Source organism: Phoca vitulina, unplaced genomic scaffold, assembly GCF_004348235.1.
Source record: "Phoca vitulina isolate PV1807 unplaced genomic scaffold, GSC_HSeal_1.0 scaffold12, whole genome shotgun sequence".
In the NCBI taxonomy this organism is placed as follows: Eukaryota; Metazoa; Chordata; class Mammalia; order Carnivora; family Phocidae; genus Phoca; species Phoca vitulina.
In genome coordinates this window covers 5,005,331-5,028,928 of record NW_022589715.1, presented here as the reverse complement: position 1 = coordinate 5,028,928, position 23,598 = coordinate 5,005,331, and the positions used below count along the sequence as shown (strand labels likewise).

Here is a 23,598-nt window from a genome sequence, read left to right as displayed (position 1 = left end):
CCCATTGTAACATATTGACTCCAGGGACCAAAGAGGAATTTTGTTAAAACAAACGGAGATCGGTTAGATGTCCCTCAGAATTCCTAGCAGAAGTCTTTGCACTGCTCTCTGCTGGAATGAGCTGCTCCCACAACGTGGTTGATTCTCTCATTTGCTGTTAGTGACAATCACCTGTCTCAACTGGCACATTCTTGGAGCTGTTCAGAGAGAGCCAGAGGCATCCTATAGCCTGTGGACACCGCGTATCTGTGCAGGAACCTGCCCGACTCCTGCCCTTCCAGCCGGTGTGGTCAACATTAGACCAGGTGTCAGAGTTTGGGCAAGAATCAGTCGAACCGATTCAGGTATCTCCATGGGTCGGTGTAAAAGAGAGAGGAACTAGCTCAGTTTGATTAAATGGCATCTCTAGGTCAGAGCTTGAAATCTTGAGTGTATAAATGTATGCGTACATTTGGGATAACAAGAAGGAATTTCAAGTTTTGATCTGATTTCCAGGATGAGGCTGGTTAAAGTGTAGTGAGGAATCTTTACAGATCACTGCTAGCTAAGTTCAATGAAAAAAATCCTTTTAGTTTATTAAAAATTGGGAAATAGAAGAAATAAAACACAACTCCACAGAAATATGAACTGCTACCAGATTAGTGTCTTTCCAATTGATGTTTTTCTGCACACATTTTCATATAGCTGAGATGATATGTATACACTGTTTTGCCTTGTACTTGCACTTAAGATGCTTTGTGCATTGCACAATTTCGGTAATTTTTTCAATGTCAAAATAATATCCTGTTGTAGTTATATTTTAATATGGTTAGATTCTAATACGGTTAACCGCTTTTTTATTGTTGGACATAGTGTTCTGCTATAATAAATAATGCTGTTATAAACATTTGTGCATAAATAATTGTCCTTTTCTCCTTAGGACTATTCCCCTGAAATGACATTACAAGATTCAAGAATTAATACATTTTTAAGGCTCAGGATACATTTTACCAAATGTTTGTGTCAAAATACCCTCTCACCAGCTGTGGTTGAGAATGTTCCAACTTGTGGCATCATTACCAGCACTGAACATCTCTTGAAAGAAAAAAATCCTTGCTAATTTGATGACAAAACAGTATCTTACTGTAATTTTATTCACATTTCCGATTACTAGTTACCATGTGTTTACTCTTTCGTTTTTCCTCTTATGTCAACAACTTGTTCATGACCTCTGCCCGTTTTTCCCATTTTTTATCCACATTAATGAAATTTTGTTTTGTAAAGTCTCCATTGAAGCAGTTCACTTTATTGAATTGATTTAAATATTTTATTTAAAGAAATACTCTGAAGACTATAGTTTATTGATAGGAAAAATATAAATCATACATGTTTAAAGATAATTTTGTACTGACATTATGGGAACTTGATTTCTGCCAACAACATGATTAGTTTTGTCGTGCTACTATTGGAATGCACTCTGCAGAAACGTGGTTTTACCTTCAAATCTGAGCATACTACCCTTACGTCAAAGAAGAAAAAAGGATAATAAAAAAACACAACTTGGATTAGTTTAAAGTTTAGTAGACCACATCTGATTTGTTGAAGAGTAAGTTCTTTTATTTACCTCTTCAAGGAAGTGCTTATTTTTTTCACTTCTTTCTGTGCATCTTTATCCTATAAAGAAAATACAAGTACACAATGAAATTTCACACATTGATCCTGCTACTCTGGGTACTTTGAAGCAATCTTTGGTGGAGTGAGGCGATACTCTCTGAAGGACCATTACAAAGAAATTACAGATTTCTTAGATCCAGGCATGATTCAGATCTCTGAGAATACGTGTCATGTGGAGAGCTATTTCCAGGGTTTCCCCCACCAGGTCTGGAGTGGTGGGAAGACAGGGAGAAGAGAGCCTTTTGTGTAAGCAGACACATTCGATCTCACTAGTGTGTTAATGGTTAACATTGTTTTCTTCTTCAACTGTACCATGTGGAAGAAGTCCCAGCCCTAGCAGCAGGATTTGAAGAAATCTGAGATTCCACTGCATGATCCAGACTAGCAAATATACCTTTCATTATTGACTTTATCAAGTAGTTTATATTTAAGATGAAAAACCATGTAATATGTTCTCTAGTACTGCACATGTATTGTTATTTCTTTAAAACAAGTGTGGTGGTTAGAAACAGTGGCGATAAATTCAGATGGCAGGGTACTCCTCTACACTTTTGCATTTAACAAACATTTATTGAGAGGCTCCTGGGTGGCTCAGTTGGTTAAGCTCAGGTCATGATCTCGGGTCCTGGGATGGAGTCCTCCATCGGACTCCACGCTCAGCAGGGAATCTGTTTCTCCCTCTGCCTTTCCCACCTGCTCGTGCTCTCTCTCTCTCTCAAATAAATAAAATCTTAAAAAAAAAATAAAACCCCAAATACGTATTAAGCACCTAATCAGAAAGAATTTAAGGGATGTAACAAATGAAAATAAACAGATGAGGAAAAATGAACAAAGTAATATTTGGAAGTAGCTATTAGATTTTTTTTTTTTTAAACCTGGAAGTTCTTCAATAGTTTTAATCATAATGTAGTGTCTGGTCAGTAAGATGTCTACTTCTATCAAATCAATATTTTTTGAAGGCTGTGAGAAAATGTGATTAATGAATTTAGGGTATTAATGTATTATTTAAAAGAACTTATACAAAATAAGCTGTAATCCATGTTTATCTTTGTAACCCCATGGCTAGCTGAGTGCCTGGCACCTAGAAGTCCCGAAATGGATGATGCCTACTATTAGTCGCTTGATGCTAGAACATACAGTAACATTTCCCATCAATTAATTTCTAGGAATCAATTTCTTACAGAATAATGACATCAATGAGAGAATTATTTCAATTAGATGCCTAAAGAAATGAAAATGCATAAGCCATAATGAAAGATTCAAAATTAAGATCACAGCATAGCAATATTTATACTCATGCACCACAAAGAAGAGTTCCTCTAACCTCCACCCCAATTCAACTGGCAGCAAATGTGCACACCCACACACTCACACTCACACACTCATACCACACGCCTCCCATTTCACCTCTTTCCCAGGGCTTCCATCCAAGTATTCTCCTTATTTATGTTTTTATGTATAGAGGGCACTGGCAGGGCTTTTTAGCCCAAAAAGCCAGCTAAAACCACCACCTCCAATTATGCTTTCCTCTGTTATCATCCAAAATATACATCCTTTACACCATCAATCCTCTTTGGTATTCCCCCTAATACTGCCCTCCTATGAATTCTCCTCCTTGACTCAACCTCCCACTTACCCCCTTTTTCTCAGACATTTCTACATAGCTTCCTAGCACTCCTGCTAGTAGACTTGTTTTGAAGTCACTTTTGCATAACCGGTAATGCATTTGCTGAGAGAATATATTTTGGGGGGAAGAGGAGAGGATGAGGGATATTACTGGTGGAGGGGCTGGAGCCAATGGTAGAAGATAATTGCCCTCTACCATTTCTTCTAGCTCTTAAACTCCTGGTCACTCTCCTTTTACGTTTATTTTTTTATGACTTCGGCACCTGGGTCACTCTCCACACTGTCTGCCATCACTGTTGGGACATCCTTGCCCCATGGCCCGTGGATCCCAGCGTCCCAGGAGTTGGTCTCCTCATCTCCGATGTCCTTCCCCACCACCCCCATGAGCACACCCTGGGCTGCGTCATGACCTAGAACTGCTCTACCTCTGAAACAGGCAGCCTGCTCTCTGAACACAACTGCCTACCTTTTTGGGTCATTTATCCAATCACACCAATTTTTCAACTTCTACAGGTTTATTAAGTGATTTTTTCCTTATTGTTCTCTATCAGCTTTCTCCTGCTTTGACTTATTTTCAACCCACATTAGGTTCTACATCCAACTACCCTCTTAGCAAAAGATCAGAACCCTTTCTCCCTCTGTGGCACCTGCCCTGGTTCTCTACAAACCCACAAGTCTACAAACCCATCGAGTTTTCTATTGAGCCCACGACAAAAAAAAAAAAAAAAAAAAAAAAGAGGACCATGATGTGCTCTAGATCCCTTTCTGACTTCCTCAGGACCTTATTCTATCAATTATCTCCTCTCTCCCCAGTCTTTCTCGAACCCTGCCTTCTTTGCTGGCCCTTTCTCATCATTTAAATATGCTCCCCTATTTCCCATCTAAAAAAACATGATTTCTCAACTCCAGCACCACTTTAACTGCCACCTGACCTCCCTCCTCTCTTCCCCACCAAATTACTGGAAGGGCGCCGACATGCACTGACTGCATTTTCTCACCTCTGGTGCTCTGCATTGTCTCTGCTTCTCTTGCTCCACTAAAACAGTCTGGGTGAAGATCACCAGTAACACAGACATCATTCAATTCAGCTCATTCCATCCTGACTTCTCCAGAGTGTCTGACCAAGGTGACCACTCCCACCATCCTTTGGCTTCTGAGGCCCCGTCTCCTGTGGCCACTTCTTTCCATCTCACCTGTAGCTTCCTTTTCCTCCTCCCCTTCCCTTATGTTGGGGTTTCTCAGAGTTGATCCTTGGCCCACTGGCTTTCAAATACTCACTTTACTGGGTGGTCTCTGCCATCTTGTGGCTTCAGACATCAGTTATTTGACAAATATACAGTCACTTTATGGATTGGAAAACCTCACAGACACAAACTCAAAAGGTTCATAACTGAACTCACCTTCTCTACCAAATCTGGTTCTCCAATGTTCCCTGGATCCTTAAAGGGTACCTCCTTCTATCCCGGACAGTTTCTAAAGCCGGAAACCGAGATCTCATTCTTGAGTCCTTTATCTCCTGGAAATTCAATGTCTAAGTCTTGTAGAGACTACCACCCACAAATCTGTTAAATCTGTGCTCTCCTTTCACTCCTCACTGCCATCATCTTAGTCCGGGTCACTGGCTCATGTCTGTGTTATTGCAGGAGTTACCTAAATGGTACTCCTTCTTCTAGTTCTGTTCCCCTCCAAGCCAAGTCAGTCCTCACATGGTAGCTAGTGTGCCCTCCCCCAAATCTCATTGTGTTACTTGTTGCTTAAAACCCTGTAAGAGTTTCCCCTTGCCTTTAAGAAAAAGGTATACAAGGCTTTCATCTCTTTTCTCCCTCTAGGACTCAACATTTCAGCCATATTGTACATTTGATTCAGTCCTTTTAGGCATATTTTTCTATTTCAAGCCTTTGTTTGTTTTTAGTGTCTTATAAAGTAGGGCATGTATACCACTCACATCAGTATTACCTGAGATATCTGAATCACATAGTGTTTATTTGTCCATGTTTCCATTCACCTTTGCCATGTAGATACATATTTCAACACTAATATAATCATTAGAACACATTATTTTGTGTTCTACACTTTTCAGTTACATTAAAAGTTGTTTTCTAATTGAACAGTCTTTGTAAATATGTTTAGAGCTGCATAAAGAATAGAAACTGATCAGCTTTCAACAGTGATGTAACAAAGGGAAAATGGCCTGATTACTCAGCATAACGTTTCATGATTTTTTGAAGACAAATACCAATGTATCAGATTTTTTATCAACAACTTTTATTAATCCGCTGAGGAGGGATTATCTTACTGCCTATTACGTTTTACCAAATTCTGCATTCTACATTTCCAAGAATGCATTACAGTTCTGCATTTTTACACTACATTATTTTCAGTGCCATGTCATTTGCCAAAAGTCTAAATTATATGTTGAATTGTATTCTAAGGGTTCTTGATAGTTTTGTTCTCCAGTCTGAGTTTTCTTATATAAACTGCAGTTAAAGGCATTTCTACTTGGACTTGAAGGCTGAGGGATTCCCCAGTGTGAGAACTTGAAGGCTGACTAAGGTATGTGTGGTTACTGAAGACTTTCTTTCATTCACAATACTGAGAGTGTTTAATACAGTGAGAATCCTCACATGTCCTGGAATGTTACTCTGTGAGGAAAGGGTTTCTCCTATTTACTTCATTGAATTGCTTCTCTAACATGAATTATCTGGTATTTCTCAAATGGCTTCCTCCTCCTGGTAAAGACTTGCTGTTCTCCTTCTTGTTTTGCTCAGTGTTCTGTGCCTTCCAAGGCTTGAGCTTTGGCTGAAGGCTGTAGGGTGCCTCCCCTGTGGGAACTCTTGTGTAAAGGTTAAATCTGAGGCTGAAGGTGCTTCTACATTCATTACATGTATAGGGTTTCTCTCCAGTATGTGTTCTCATGATGGCTAAGCTTAGAGCATCAGCTAAGGGCTTTACCACATAGATGACATTCATGTAGTTTCTCTGCAGTGTGAATTCACTCATGCTGTTTAAAGGATAAGTTGTTACTGGAGGCATTTCCACACTGATTACAGGCAAAGGGTTCTTCTCCTGTGTGAATTCTCTCATATAAACAAAAGTTAGCTCTCTAGCTGAAGAGTTTGCCACATTCATTACATTTGTAGGGATTCTCTCCAGTCCCACAGACTGAGTCAGCTGAGCTGTGGCTATTTCCCCATTCTCATTATAGTCAAAGAGCTCCTCTCCAGTGTGAAATCTCTGCTACTAAGGGGGAGAGGAGAGGCTGCTAAACGTCTGCCTACATCCATCCATCAATTCATTTTTCTACATATGAATTCTATGCTGACCCTTCAGTGATAATCTCCAGTTGAAGACTTTGCCACATGAGTTATACTCACATGGTGTGATATTCGCCTGCATGTAAGTTTTTTCCTTCATAGCATGTCAACTGCACAGCTATCTGATTAATTCTGAGGTCTTCATTATGTTTCAAGCACTCGATATATTGGCCATATTTGTGTAAACGTCATCTTCTGAGGACTCGGGTTATGGTTTTGAGTTCAGGTTATTCCTTTCTTCCCCAGATTCAAACTATCCAAACCCTTCTGCTGAGACAGCACACTTTCTCTCCGTAAAATACTGTAGTTTCAAATTCTGGCAATGTAAAGTTGTTCACATGCATGAATCTAGGCCCCAGAGGGCTGACACTCTCAATAACAAGTTCAGTGTGATGAGCTTAGAGCTCCCTGAAAGGGACAGAAGACATGTCACAAATAACTACCATGCCAGGAAGAGATTACAAGTGCCACAAGAAAGAAGCACATATGGGAAAATATATCAATACTCTCTGCTGAAGACTTTGGATAAGTAAGAGAGAGATTTACTTATATTACATTGTTATACTCCTGGCATTTGGGTAATGATTATCAAACATCAACTTGACTAGACTGGGTACTGCTTAAGAATGACTGATTCCAAACCGATGCTGTGTCATCAGTTATTTTAAGAAAATTATTAAAAGGAGGTCTAAGAAATTTCTTTAAGGTGTTTTTAAAGATCAACTTAAAAAATACAACCAAGGCCATTATATATCAAGAAAGCTTAACGAATAATATATTTTGGAATGCCAAACAACATAAGAGAAGAGCCAAAAGAATAGAAATAGGGGGTTGTAAACAGAGTAGCACCCCCAGCCGGCAGCTCATGAAAATGTCTGTTCAGAGAGTGAGCAAAGTCTGTCTATCCTTTAGTGGCCTTATTACTTTCTTCTAAAATGTACCAGGAAGAATGAATTCTCCAGGCATGGATGGCACAGATGAGTTAATCTATAAGAAATAAATCCAAACCAGAAATAAATAGGTAAATCAGAATTTCTAAAAAATGAGATGCTGAACAACATTGCTGGGTTTCAGTAAGTAACCCACTCATCACTCTGAGCTGTTGTGTTCCCTTAACAGGAAGGCAGGGTGTACATCTGTAGACTAATTCTATTTTATAAACTTATCTGAAAAACCAATCTCTTAATGAAGAAAATCAAATATGAGGTCTTAATTAAGACAGAAAATTAAAAGCAGGCTTAGGATTTTATTGCTAAGCGTGGTGACTAATAAGAGGGATGATTCTTAATCTATGTAACAGCATGGAGGTACAGCCCAGGATTTTAAACAACAGGTAACTTCCAAGGACTTGTGAGCCGGGACACAGTCGTCTTTACTTTGAGCACTTCCGGTGTCCTCTTCTTCCTGGAGTTGTTTCTCATATATTTTATTTACTGTCCTATAAGACTTTGTCTTAGAAGAGCAATTAATGTCACTTCAAAATATTACAGCCGTTTAAGAACAGTCTGTTTCTTTACCAGACTAGCGCACCCCTCGTCATAACACACAATACTACATAGTGCTTCGCGCCCGGAGCGCTTGCAGCCTAGTCCAGGTCAGTCACTTGGACCCTTCCTCCAGGCAAAGAACTCCCAGGCTGCTGTGTGGTCATGACTTCATTCATCAAGCATTCTCACACTGCCTTAGACATAGGAATCCCGGTTTTGTTTTGTTTTTTTTAAAAAACAGAATGTTTCTCAGGACCTGAGATTACCTCCCTGGGGTCAAGAAAAGTCCACATGAATAATAAAATACTGTAGTTTCAAGCTCTGGGAATATAAAGCTGCTCACATGCATGAATCTGGGCCCTAGAGCCCAAGGGCTGACATTCCCAATATTGAGTGCAGTGTGATGAGTTAGCACTCCCTGAAAGGGACGGAAGACAGGTCACAAGTGACTACATGGCCAGGAAGCAGTTACAAGCACCACGAGAAAGCAGCACACAGGTCAGGCAAGTTCACGTGAGGGAGAGCGCGCCAATGGCCCGGTGGCCGTCACTGTAATGAGTGGCTCTGCTGGACATTTTGGGAATTAATAGACGGGTCAGCAGAATCACTAATGGGGTATATTTCCATCAGGAAAACCTCACAGAGATAAGGGGTACTACGGATGACTCTCCTCAGCTTATTTGCTAATTGAAAAACAAATGGAGATATTCCTGACAGTGCATTTAATTCCTTGAAAAAAACAAAACAAAACCAAACCTCCTAGAAAATACAAATGGAAACATCACTGGAAAAAAAAAGAAAGTAACATGGGAAATATTCATTAATGCTATTTTGCTTATTACATAAGTATTTCCACAGGGCCCAGCTCTCTTAGTTACATTCATATCCAGTCCTACTTATTAGCACTATTAGCACTAGTATTTTTATTTGCGTGCTATTAGTCTTCTGATTCTTCCTACCAGGACTCACGAGTGCTTATTATATGCCAGGCATGGCACCTGGCACTAGGAATAGAGGTATGGATGAGACCCACCTAGCCGAGATTCTTGTGGAACAATCACACACATAACGAGGCAACCACAGCCCTGCTCAATGACTTGAAGGAAAAGCACAAAGTACTTTCTTGCCTGGGAGCATCAAGGAAGTCTTTCCTAAGGAAATGACATTTGCGGTGAGGCTTAAAGGGTGAGTGGGAATAAAGGTGGTGAAGGGGGTGGAGGGCTTGGGTGGGAGTGTTTCCAGAAGAGGCAACAACAGGGCCTGACGGTGTGAGGCAGGGAAGAGCATGGTGCAGAGGTGAGAGTGGAGAACATGCATCAGAGCCGTGAAGGACATGCTACATACTTAGGACTTTCAAGTAGGGAAGGGACAGATTGAGGTTTGTTTAATCTGTTGCCTCGGCTGCTATGGAGAGCCAAGAATAACCTGGAGGGAGGAAGAAAGCTGTGGGGCCAGTGGGAGGCTCCCACAGCGCAGTTTGGGTGAACTCGGGTGGTTTCCTGTTTGGAGTGGTGGCAGCGGAACGAGAGGTCCGTTGGGTGGCTCATGGCATGTTTTAGAAGAGGAATTCTGAGAACTTGGGGGCTGGGTGGGTGTCTGGGTTGGGGGCTGAGGTAGAAGGAGGGGTCAAGGATGATTCCCAGCATTCCTAATTGATGAATGAACGTGCTGTTTAGTAGGTGGGAAGATGGAGAGGAACAGATTCAAAGGCCTGATGACGAGTTAAGCTTGAGACGTCTCCGAAACATCCAGGTAGAGATGGCACACGGGAAGGTGGACAATCAGGTCTAGAGCTCAGAAAGGAGGTCGAGAGATACAAATTTGAGGACTCCCAGCAGGGAGATAGCATTTGAAGTCATGGACAACAGGCTTGTGGGGTAGGGAGGAGGAAAGGGGAGAGGAGAGGGGAGATTTAGGGACGAAGGACCAAACCTTGGGGGTCATCGATATTTAGCCCTTGTGTGAGAGCACTAAATTTCATGCACAAATGTTTGCATGTCACACCAGGTATTAAACTTCATTATCATACTGTAGTCTAATCTCAAATTCTAATAAGAATACATAGATACTCAGTTTAAGATGACTGCATGTAACCTAAGTGACATCATTCAGGAGAGATGGGAAAGATGGTACGGTCCCCATTACCAATATGGAGCAGGCAGCCAGAGGGACAAAATCTGTTTTTCTGCCCCCAAAATTACATCAAGTGTCTTCTGTGGGGAAGTGCCGCTACTGAGCCTGTGCTGTTGTGCTCAGAACTGACCAACGGAACCCACCGAGGGATCTGAGGGAGAAGGACAACCAACCTCATAGGAAAGCCCGAATCTAGAAGCCATCCGAGACCTAGTGCTGGCAGTTGCTGGGAAGGCCCAGGGGAGGCTGGCCAGCCCTGTCTACAGACATGGCCCTCCCCGAACCCTGAAGCTCGGGGAAGGTCTTGTTCCCCTTCTCCATCATCCATATTTCCCATGACTGTCCTGAACACCCCCTTCCCTCCAAGCACACAAATCTTCGCTTTTCCACCACCGCGCCTTTGTTCATGATCTGCGATGTGCTTCACTCACACCTCCACGTCATCAAAACCCACCTCTGATGCTACTTAATCTCTTCTAGGTGAAAATAATTTCCATCTTCACTATTTCCATAACCAATTATTTGTACCTCTCTTAGCATTTCAGGCTTTCCACCCTGACCTATAGTTATTTGGATATATAACTTATATTCTAGGCTATAGAGGGCTGTGGGCTATTCTAGAGGGCTGTGGGCATGCCTTACATGCTTATATTTGAGATCACAAACATCGGAGCCAGTGTTGCTCCAACAGAGAAGAAGAGGGATGCTTATTTCTGAGGCAGCATTTGTTTTCTTTTTCTTTTTTTAAATGTAGGCTCCATACCCAGTGCAGAGCCCAATGTGGGGCTTGAACTCACGACCCTGAGATCAAGACCTGAGCTGAGATCAAGAGTCAGACGCTTAACCGACTGAGTCACCTAGGCGCCCCTTGAGGCATTTCTTTTAGCTGTGATTCAGAGGATGATAATGTTTGGTGATATGAGAAGGGAGAAGGAAAACATTTATCTATTTTCTTTTGTTCCCACAATACCAATATATAGCTCACAGGAACTCAGGCTGGACTGTTAACTCTGAAATTCCTAAAACAGAGTACATCCAGAACCCTGAATTAGTGAACAAAAGGGCAAGAAGCAATGTGATGGTTTCTTCTTCATTAGTGGTAGGTGTTCAAAGACTGAGAAAATGCTAATACGTTATTTTTAATCTTCTTCCTGCTAGAGGATAGCCCTCCCCTGCTGCGAGCTAGGCCTGAAGATGGCAGCCATGTGGACAGTTCTCTCGCTCCAAGGTGGGCAGCCTGCTTACTTGTCTGCTGCCTATCATAGCTTCATCATCATCGGCTCCCCAGAATTAGGCTGTCCTCCTTCCTTCCCCCAGCGGGGCTTAGCCTAATCCCTTAACAAGCATTAGGATGTTTTAACTGCTAGCCCATGATTTGTGTGTCCCTGAAAGACACAGGGAGTCTGCTGGTGAAGGGTTACCTGAAGCAATTTTAAAAACTTCATACTACATGTTAAATCCAAAGTTTTAGTATGGAAGAAAAATCCAGACGTTTCTAAGCTATCTTTGAAGCCAGAAAAGGACTAATAAAATAACAGCCCTCATTGTCACTGTTGGGACTTACCTCTTTGGTAACACAAGGAAGCAACACTGCCAAATTACAAAACTTCATAGCATCATCTGTTTGTTCAAGATCGATGTAACACTAGAAATGAAAAATAGTCAATATGAAAGGCAAGCACATTTTTATGTAATGGACTCAAAGTGATCTTAAAACAGTGGTCTTCCTGGGGTGCCTGGGTGGCTCAGTTGGTTAAGCGTCTGACTCTTGGTTTCGGCTCAAATCATGATCTCAGGGTCACAGGATCGAGCCCCAAGTAGGGCTCCCCGCTCAGTGCAGAGTCTGCTTGAGATTCTCCCTCTCCCTCTGCCCCTCACCCCGCTTGCACTCTCTCTCTCTCTTTCTCTCAAAAAATAAATAAATAAAAAATATATATTTTTAAAGATTTTATTTATTCATTTGAGAGAGAGACAGAGAGAGCGTACAAGCAGGGGGAGAGGCAGAAGGAGAGGGAGAAGCAGGCTCCCCGCTAAGCTGGGAGCCTGACGTGGGGCTCAATCCCAAGACCTGGAGATCACGACCTGAACCGAAGGCAGGTGCTCCACCATCTGAGCCACCCAGGCGCCCCAATAAATAAAATATTAAAAAAAAAAAAACAACACAAAACAGTGGTCTTCCTCACCTTGGCCAAGAACAAGTAATTGGACTTAGAAAAACCAGGGTGTAGTTCTTCAACCTGATTTTAAGAGAAAACAGAAAAGAGAATAATGGGACAATATTAAAACAACCACCACCACCACCAATAAAGAGGACATATTTCAATAAATCAAATACTAACCAAATTGTCCTAAAAATTTAGGTTGATTGTGTTACATCAGAATCATTTTATCAGTTCAAGTATCCTCTGAGTGGAAATAGAACTTTTGAGATTATCCATTAAAATCAAGTTATTATTATGTTCATAAAGCTTATGAAACAATGCGATGCTTTGAGATTTCGGGATTCCTTTGTACAACCTATCCTTTCTCTTTTTTTCCTTTCAAGAACAAAAACAATTGGTGATACATCTCCCAGGACAAGTCCTATCCAATTCACAATCTATTTAGGAAATGAGGAGAGGATGACTGGTATCCCATGACAAGCATCCTCCACTGCATTAATATTTGATTTCTTAGGATTTCAACACATCCCATGAATTGAATCATATCCGAAGTCCATTGCATCAAGTGTTTTTAAAGCAAATACTGACCCATGAAACAACCAGTCCAAGTAGCAGACCTACTTGCAGATTTTAATAAGTGAGTATTATGCAGGCACTTTACTCCTCATCTACTAAACTCTTATGCATCAGTTCCCTTTCTATATTTCTGGTGAATAAGAATTTTTTTCAGGCATCTGGCATTGCTACTAGAAAGCACTTCTTAGAACCTAAGTCAATCTTCGGTCAGAGTCATCTTCTGCAGTTGTAAGGGCCTATGCAAATATAAGCTCCCAGTCTGACCCCAGAACCCAACCCAGAGAGATGCAGAACCCAAGAGAAGAAGGTTACTTTAAAAAATTTACAAAAATATGTTTATTTTACAAGATACAAATAATACGGACATTTCCAAAATTAAAAAGTGATAGTTTCTTTGTTCTAATTTTATTTTCGATTTCAATCTCATTCTCCAGGGTAAGCACTATCAATAGTTTGACATGCATCCCACCAGACCTTTAACAAGTATACACAAATAAAAAAAATTCGCTTTTGAAAAAAAAATTAATATGGGACCATTTCTATGTATTGGTCCAAAACTTTTTTTCCCACAACACATCACAGATACATTTTTGTGTTAGCATACACAGATCTACCTCATTGTTCTTCAGAGCTGTATTTCATACTGCACATATGCCATAATTAAATTAAGAATTCTCTATTAGACATTTTTTTACTCTTACTAATAATGGCTGATGAATATATTTGCTCCTATATGCTTGTGCACATGTGATTATGTCTGTAGAAGAGATTCCTAGAAGTTGAATTGCTGAGTAAAAGGATACATACATTTTAAAGATGGATACTAATGGAGGGAAATCTAAGACCTAGGCACTCCTGTGCTGAGGAGTGCACATCTTTGGTAAAGGACATTTACTCTCTATAAAATCCAAAGGCAAAGGTCCTAGGAGGAGGAGAAGAAAGTCTCTTGGGCTGGGGAGCCAGACTGGGTGTAACTCTTTAGGACCAAATAGATGAACACTGTGTGGATCTGGCCAAGAACCTGTTAGTGAGACTGCAAGGCTGCCAACAGATGGAAGGACATTGTCAAGTCCAGTCCTAGCCAGAGCCTTGAAAAGCCTAGAGAGCCATCCACAGTGCTGATGGATTCTGGTTCTGTTGCTTCTCTCTTGTCCAGTTATTTCCATCTCAACTCTTTCAGTCTACTAAGTGCATTTCTCAAATCACTCTAATAAGGAAGACCTCAATTAAACTTTGTTCAATTGTACCTTCTTCTATGTCCAACAGTTGCCCAGTTCTTTTCAAATCCTGTCTGGAAAACTTGCTGAGCACAAGCAGCCTCTTATTTTTTTAAAGTTGGCATTTTGATTCTGCATACACACCTTAGCACTTATGTTTAATTAACTATAATAACTATAAATTAGAATATCTCCTTTTGTGCTCATGGTTAAAAAAAAAGAAGAAGCCAAAGGAACATAGGCTACTCACAATACCAACTTCCTAAAATGGAGCAGATTCTGACTTTTTACCAAAGGGCTTACCTGAATAACAAGGAAGGTAGTGCTGCTCAGTAGAATGTTCTAGTTAGGCAGCAGTTTCTAGCTAGGCTCTTAGAACGCTCTATAATAATACAGGGTGGAGAATATTGTAGTTGTTAACTTGGTCGTGGCTGTACAAGTTCCCTGGAGGCAGGAGCTGTGTTGACCATTTCTGTATTCCCTGTATTTGACACTGTGTTACCAGGTTTGTGCTTAATAAACATTACTGAATAAATTAGCATTGTTTTAAGAACATCTCATAACCTCAAGCAGCAGCCCTCCATCATATCAGGACATAGATGAAGGCTCTGCAGGTGGTAAAACCACTAAGGGGGATCCAGGGATCATATGTTGCAAACAGCAGGGGGACACCAGGGCCACCAATCTCCCAACATTGCTACACCTGTTATCCTACTACACACACTCAAGGCACTGGGCTCTCAACCATGCCATTGGCTGCACAGGAAGAGCTTTGAGAGCTTTAAAAATGCTGATCAAGCTTTTAAAATACTTCCCTTATGACCCAAGTCCATTCCCAGGTAACTTACCAAAGAAAATTTACAACATGTCTACATAAAAGCTTGCATATGAATGTTCATAGAAGCTTTATTCATAATAACTCCAATAGCCCACTGGACACAACTCTAATGTCTACCAATAGGCAAATGCATAAGTAGACTGTGGTATATCCATGAAATGGAATATTACTAGGCAGTAAAAAGGAACTGCTGATACACCAATAAAATGAGTGAATCTCAAAACATTGCATTGAGCAAAGGAAGCCAGATACACACAAAATACAAGCTCTATGATCCCATTTATATAAAATTATAGAATAGGCTAAACTAATCTATAGTGACAGAAAGCAGATCAGTGGTTGCCAGGGGCAGAAGGTGAGGGAAATTGACAGCAAAGGGGCAAAGATAACTCTTGAGGGTGATGGAAATGTTCTATATCTTAAAATGGTGGTGGTTACATGAGTATATAAATTTGTCAAACTTCAGTGAACTGTATCCTTAAAATGGGTGCATTTTATTGTATATAAACTATACCTTAATATATTCAAAGATTCTGAAATAATTAGTCTGGGTGGTGGCCAGGGCTGGCATTTTTTAAAGCTCTCCAGATGATGCTAACGTATACCCAAAGTTGAGAACCACTGCCGGAGGGAATCATGCCAGAATTTTGGATGAGGTGGGAAGCATACAATAGTTTGAAAGAATTCCCCCAGGGGATTCACAGATGACTCCTGTCTAAAACCACATCCCTAGATGCTGTGATGCTGTGGAGGATCAGATTTCACCAGTTATAAGAGCAAAATAATAGCAGCTAACATTTACTTTTAGTTAGAGTACTTTATGTGCTAGGCCCTGGGCTAAGAAAATTACATATATTATTTTATGTATCTCCACAAAAACCATATAAAGTAGGTATTATTATGCCTGCTTTACAGATGAAGAATTTAAGATTAGGAGAAATAAAGAAACATGGCTAGGTCATATAGACAGGAAAAGGCTCAGGTCTCAAACTGATTCTAAAGCCAGTGCTCCAGATCACTACAGAACTGAGCTGGATGGCCTGGGGACACATTCCTGGCCCCTGTGAACAGTCTTTGGAGGGAAAGAGTTGGGGACAGGAGTCGGGTCCAAAACCACAACCTCCTGCTGGGACCAAGGGTTGCAGACTCCCCTTGAGTGTGGGAGCCAAGTTCCTTCCCCTCCACCTCCCAGTTTTCTTACGTACTCCCCAGCCTTCGCCCTTAGCACCCTGGGCTCCTAAGGACTCTTAGCTGTGGCAGTCAGTACAGGGGGAGGCTTTCTTGATGCCTTCTCACTCCCTCAACAAACACCACAAAATGCATTTTCAGACAGAATCTAAGTCATGCTGAATGGAGAGGTCCCCAAGATGGTTTGCCAGCATGTTTACAATTTAATGGAGTTAAAATTCTGTGAGCTTTTATTGAGCTTACTAGGTGATGGGCACTCACTAAGCAATTTCCTTGTATTAACTTATTGAATCTTGACAACACTATGAGTCAGGTACTATTATCTCCATGTCATTGATTAAATTGAGAGAGAGGTTAAGAAACTTGTCCTGTCCAACGCTTTAACACCCCGCCTCACTGAAATGTACAGATCATCTAAGCAAAAGATCAACAAGGAAATAAAGGCTTTAAATGACACACTGGACCAAATGGACTTCACAGGTATATTCAGAACATTCCAACCCAAAGCAACAGAATACACATTCTTCTCTAGTGCCCATGGAACATTCTCCAGAATAGATCACATCCTAGGTCACAAATCAGGTCTCAACCCGTATCAAAAGACTGGGATCATTCCCTGCATATTTCCGGACCAAAATGCTTTGAAACTAGAACTCAATCACAAGAAGAAATTTGGAAAGAACTCAAATACATGGAGGCTAAAGAGCATCCTACTAAAGAATGAATGGGTCAACCAGGAAATTCAAGAAAAATTAAAAAAAATCATGGAAACAAATGAAAATGAAAACACAACTGTTCAAAATCTTTGGGATGCAGCAAAGATGGTCCTAAGAGGAAAGTATATAGCAATACAAGCCTTTCTCAAGAAACAAGAAAGGTCTCAAATACACAACCTAACCCTACACCTAAAGGAGCTGGAGAAAGAACAGCAAATAAAGCCTAAACCCAACAGGAGAAGAGAAATAATAAAGATCAGAGCAGAAATCAATGAAATAGAAACCAAAAGAACAGTAGAACAGATCAACAAAACTAGGAGCTGGTTCTTTGAAAGAATTAATTAGATTGATAAACCCCTGGCCAGACGTACCAAAAAGAAAAGAGAAATGACCCAAATAAATAAAATCATGAATGAAAGAGGAAAGATCACAACCAACACCAAAGAAATACAAACAATTATAAGAACATATTATGAGCAACTATATGCCAGCCAATTAGATAATCTGGAAGAAATGGATGCATTCCTAGAGATGTATAAACTACCAAAATGAACCAGGAAGAAATAGAAAACCTGAACAGACCCATAACCACTAAGGAAATTGAAGCAGTAATCACACATCTCCCAACAAACAAGAGCCCAGGGCCAGATGCCTTCCCAGGGGAATTCTACCAAATACCATTTAAAGAAGAATTAATACCTATTCTTCTGAAACTGTTCCAAAAAATGGAAATGGAAGGAAAACTTCCAAACTCATTTTATGAGGCCAGCATTACCTTGATCCCCAAACCAGACAAAGACCCCATCAAAAAGGAGAATTACAGACCAATATCCCTGATGAACATGGATGTGAAAATTCTCACCAAAATACTAGCCAATAGGATCCAACAGTACATTAAAAGGATTATTCACCACGACCAAGTGGGATTTATTCCTGGGCTGCAAGGTTGGTTCAACATCCGTAAATCAATCAATGTGATACAATCCATTAATTAAAGAAAGAACAAGAACCATATGATCCTCTCAGTAGATGCAGAAAAAGCATTTGACAAAGTACAGCATTCTTTCTTGATTAAAACCCTTCAGAGTGTAGGGATAGAGGGTACATACCTCAGTATCATAAAAGCCATCTATGAAAAACCCACAGTGAATATCATTCTCAATGGGGAAAAACTGAGAGCTTTTCCCCTAAGGTCAGGAACACGGCAGGGATGTCCACTATCACCACTGCTATTCAACATAGTATTAGAAGTCCTAGCCACAGCAATCGGACAACAAAAAGAAATAAAAGGCATCCGAATCGGCAAAGGAGAAGTCAAACTCTCACTCTTTGCAGACGATATGATACTTTATGTGGAAAACCCAAGACTCCACCCCAAAACTGCTAGCACTCATACAGGAATTCAGTAAAGTGGCAGGATATAAAATCAAGCACGGAAATTAGTTGCATTTCTATACACCAACAACAAGACAGAAGACAGAGAAATTAAGGAGTCGATCCCATTTACAATTGCACCCAAAACCATAAGATACCTAGGAATAAATCTAACCAAAGAGGCCAAGAATCTGTACTCAGAAACTATAGAATATTCATGAAAGAAATTGAGGAAGACACAAAGAAATGGAAAAACGTTCCATGCTCATGGATTGGAAGAACAAATATTGTGAAGATGTCAATGCTATCTAGAGCAATCTACACATTTAATGCAATCCTTATCAAAATATCATCCACTTTTTTCAAAGAAATGGAACAAATAATCCTAAAATTTGTATGGAACCAGAAACAACCCCAAATAGCCAGAAGAATGTTGAAAAAGAAAAGCAAAGCTGGTGGCATCACAATTCCGGACTTCCAGCTCTATTACAAAGCTGTAATCATCAAAACAGTATGGTATTGGCACAAAAACAGACACATAGATCAATGGAACAGAATAGAGAGCCCAGAAATGGACCCTCAACTATATGGTCAACTAATCTTCGACAAAGCAGGAAAGAATGTCCAATGGAAAAAAGACAGTCTCTTCAACAAATGGTGTTGGGAAAATTGGACAGCCACATGCAGAAGAATGAAACTGGGCCGTTTCCTTACACCACACACAAAAGTAGACTCAAAATGGATGAAAGACCTAAATGTGAGACAGGAATCCATCAAAATCCTAGAGGAGAACACAGGCAGCAACCTCTTTGACCTCAGCCGCAGCAACTTCTTCCTAGAAACATCGCCAAAGGCAAAGGAAGCAAGGACAAAAATGAACTATTGGGACTTCATCAAGATAAAAAGCTTTTGCACAGCAAAGAAAACAGTCAACAAAACCAAAAGACAACTGACAGAATGGGAGAAGATATTTGCAAATGACATACCAGATAAAGGGCTAGTATCCAAAATCTATAAAGAACTTATCAAACTCAACACCCACAGAACAAATAATCCAATCAATAAATGGGCAGAAGATATGAACACACATTTCTGCAAAGAAGACATCCAAATGGCCAACAGACACATGAAAAAGTTCTCAACATCACTCGGCATCAGGGAAATCCAAATCAAAACCTCAATGAGGTCAGTCAGAATGGCTAAAATTAACAAGTCAGGAAATGACAGCCACTCTGGAAAACAATATGGAGGTTCCTCAAAAAGTTGAAAATAGAGCTACCCTACAACCCAGCAATTGCTCTACTGGGTATTTACTCCAAAGATACAAATGTAGTGATCCGAAGGGGTATGTGCACCCCAATGTTTATAGCAGCCATGTCCACAATAGCCAAACTATGAAAAGAGCCAAGCTGTCCATCAACAGATGAATGGATAAAGAAGATGTGGTATATATATATACAATGGGATATTATGCAGCCATCAAAAAAACAGAACATGAAATCTTGCCATTTGCAACGATGTGGATGGAACTAGAGGGTATTATGCTAAGTGAAACAAGTCAATCAGAGAAAGACAAGTATCATATGATCTCACTAATCTGAGGAATTCTTAATCTCAGGAAACAAACTGAGGGTTACTAGAGTGGTGGGGGGATGGGAGGGATGGGGTGGCTGGGTGATGGACATTGGGGAGGGTATGTGCTATGGTGAGTGCTGTGAATTGTGTAAGACTGATGAATCACAGACCTGTACCTCTGAAACAAATAATACATTATATGTTTAAAAAAAAAAAAAGAAGATAGTAGGAAGGGAAAAATGAAGGGGGGGAATCAAAGGGGGAGACGAACTATGAGAGACTATGGATTTCTGAGAAATAAACAAGGGTTTTAGAGGGGCGGGGGTGGGGGGATGGGTTAGCCTGGTGATGGGTATTAAGTAAGGCACGTACTGAATGGAGCACTGGGTGTTATTAAGATAACATAATAAAATTAAATTAAAAAAAAAAAAACTTGTCCAACGTTAATCAGTTGGTAAGCAGCAGAACTGAGATTTAACCAGGTGGTCTGGTTCTAGAGGTTGCAATCCTTACCTCTACAATATTGGGCCTCTGACCATTTTTTATTTTATCTGGCTAATATTTCAGGTACATTAGCACCTTAAGAACTTCTGCGTAACATCCTGAAAACCTGAGCTCCCATTTATAACTTTGATACTATGAAGAAATGAGTTTCAAGTCCAAATGACGTTTTTCCTAATTAGCTTAGCACCATCTATGAACTATCTTAAATATACTGTGATCTATATTCTTATAAAATGTAAAATGAAAGAACTAATTCTCAGCAGATAAAAGGTGAAGAAATGGTGATGATACAGTCTTAGACTACATGCATATCTTCGGTCTGCCATTGTGTGACACTAGAAAAAATTAAGTTCCTGAGGTCTTGATTTCCTTTTTATAAAATAAAAAAGATCACGTTAAATAAAAAATAAGACATGTCTGGCCCCTGTGCTTTTATACCCTGCAATCTTTTCCATTGGGCTCATGCTTGGTCTCAGAACAATTATTTTTTCCACAGGGCATTGTAGGTAGCCGCTAACCATTCATTCGTTCAGAAATGGAAAGTGCAATGAAACCTATTTCCGCTCTTAGAATATATGTTCTTTAAATTCCCTCTTAGTTCTACAAAATCAAACCCTCAGATACAACAAAAAAGTATGAGCATGTATAATATGTTGGACAATACAGTTTAGAGCCTGATTTTGTCTATATTGTTACAGAAAAGACATCTTAGTGTCTATAAGATTCTATAATTGCTTCCAGAGAAAGATAAAGGGATTAGCCCATCAGGAAGTTGATTATATGCACACATACATTATTACTGTTTAGAGTTTTATTAGCCTAGCAATTATACATTTTAAGATAGGAATGAAAATACTGGTTTGGTCTGATGCCCCATGTTCCATAGAACTGTCTGCAACTTATGGAATGGCTTTTAAAATATAACTCTCCCTTTGGTATCTTTTAGTTCTTCAAGATCAAACTGCTTCTATATTAGGCTAATTGGGAGTATTGGGGAACAAGTCTAATAATCAGGGCATGAATGCTTTTGCACATACTCACACAACCTGGAGAGCTGCTCTTGGATTTGGTAGCAAGGGCTGTGCACATAGGACCTAGGGCATAACTAGCTGCTCTGGGAAGCAGTCTGGACACGCCAAAACTAGGATTCAACCCGGGGCTTCTGTTAGAGATCTACACACGGAGAAGGGTAGGAGGGATTGGTGCAGGTAGTAGCCAGTTAGATACTAAAATAACAGACAGACAAAATATACCTTAAGGAAATTTTGCAAAGCTTCTTCTACAGTTGAGGATGGTATTTTTCCAAACAGAGTAGCAGCCATTTTTTTCTCAATCCAGCTCAGTTTCGAGACCTGCAAACATGGAGGCGACATCATTCTTAGAAAGTGGTTCCCCTTTTGAAAGAATCATCTCTCCTCAATTAGACGTGTGTGTGTAGGTGTATATGTATGTATATGCATGGAATATATAAATATAAACATATCCATACATAATATACATGACAGAGATCATCTTTATGGTATTAATATTTTACCTTCCTTTTTTTATAGTTCTAATAAACTATGAGCTCTAAAAGCACTGGTTACCAAATCAATCTGAAATACTCATGATAAGATTTGTGTTCAATCAGAGAAAGGGATGGGGAATAATGCTGATCCTGTTTGTTTATGTGATTCAAAATTCTGAGATGACCACACAGTATTTCTTTGCACAGAGTTTCTTTGCACAGAGTGGAGGAGACCCCAACTTTGCTTCCTTCCTGCCAACCTGACCCAGAACACATCATCTCAGAAGTGTAAATAGAAGAAGGATTCTTAACCCAGAGGGAGTATAGAGTGAGGGCCCAGTATACATATTTACAATCCAGGAGAAAATTTTTTTAACTAGCAACCACCAAAATTAAATTTCATATTATCATTTATTTTTTGCTTCCTTTTATCCCCCATTTTAATTCCAGTATAGTTAACATACAGTGTTTTATTCTTTTCAGGTGTACAATATAGTGATTCAACAATTCCATATATTACTCAGTGCTCTATCCCCTTCATCTATTTCACCCACCTCACTTCTGATAACCATCTATTTGTTCTCTGTAGTTAAGAGTCTGCTTTTTGGTTTGTCTCTTTTTATTTATTTATTTATTTTTTATTTTTATTTTTTAAAGATTTTTTATTTATTTATTTGAGAGAGAGAGAATGAGAGAGAGAGCACATGAGAGGGGGGAGGGTCAGAGGGAGAAGCAGACTCCCTGCCGAGCAGGGAGCCCGATGCGGCACTCGATCCCGGGACTCCAGGATCATGACCTGAGCCGAAGGCAGTCGCTTAACCAACTGAGCCACCCAGGCGCCCTGGTTTGTCTCTTTTTAGTTCCCTTGTTCATTTGTTTTGTTTCTTAAATTCCACATATGAGTGAAATCATATGGTATTCGTCTTTCTCTGACTGACTTATTTTGCTTAGCATTATAGTCTAGGTCCATGTTGCTGCAAATCGCAAAATTTCATTCTTTTTTATGGTTGAATAATATTCCATTATGTGGTATAATATACCACTTCTTTATCTATTCATCTATTGATGGACACTTAGGTTGCTTCCATAATTTGGCTATTGAAAATATGTTACAATAAACATTGAGGTGCATGTATCCCTTTGAATTAAAGTTTTTGTATTCTTTGGGTACTCAGTGCAATTACTAGATCATAGGGTAGTTCTATTTTTAATTTTTTGAGGAACCTCTGTACTATCTTCAGTGTCTGCACCAGTTTGCATTCCCACCAATAGTGCATGAGGGCACCTATTTCTCTACATCCTCACCAACACTTGTTATTTCTTGTGTTTTTGATTTTAGCCATTCTAATAGATGTGAGGTATCTCACAATGAGAGACGAGGTATCCCATTGTGATTTTGATTTGTGTTTCCCTGATGATGAGTGATGTTGAGCATCTTTCCAAATGTGTCTGTTGGCCATCTGTATTTCTTTTTTTTTTTTTAAGATTTTATTTATTTATTTGACAGACAGAGATAGCGAGAGCAGGAGCACGAGCAGGGGGAGTGGGAGAGGGAGAAGCAGGCTCCCCACTGTGCAGGGAGCCCAATGTGGGGCTTGATCCCAGGACCCTGGGACCATGATCTGAGCCGAAGACAGATGCTTAATGACTGAGCCACCCAGGTGCCCCTGGCCATCTGTATTTCTTCTTTGGAGACATGTCTGTTCATGTCTTCTGCCCATTTTAAAT

At 40.1% G+C, this 23,598-nt stretch overlaps 1 protein-coding gene across 3 annotated transcripts in view; it reads right to left on the bottom strand.

The window, feature by feature from the left end:
- Positions 1 to 507: 507 nt before the first annotated feature.
- RMDN2 (regulator of microtubule dynamics 2) overlaps positions 508 to 23,598 on the bottom strand; it is an 83,879-nt gene continuing 60,788 nt past the window's right edge. For 2 of the 3 annotated variants that reach the window (XM_032410318.1, XM_032410319.1), the window contains exons 8-10: positions 21,617 to 21,715; positions 12,397 to 12,450; positions 11,676 to 11,858 (exon numbers count right to left, since the gene is read on the bottom strand). In XM_032410318.1, the coding sequence (XP_032266209.1) occupies positions 11,709 to 11,858; positions 12,397 to 12,450; positions 21,617 to 21,715 (303 nt within the window). In that variant the 3' untranslated portion in view covers positions 11,676 to 11,708. Of the gene's footprint in view, positions 1,654 to 11,675; positions 11,859 to 12,396; positions 12,451 to 21,616; positions 21,716 to 23,598 lie in introns of those variants that run through there. The other variant, XM_032410320.1, reaches the window with a different exon arrangement.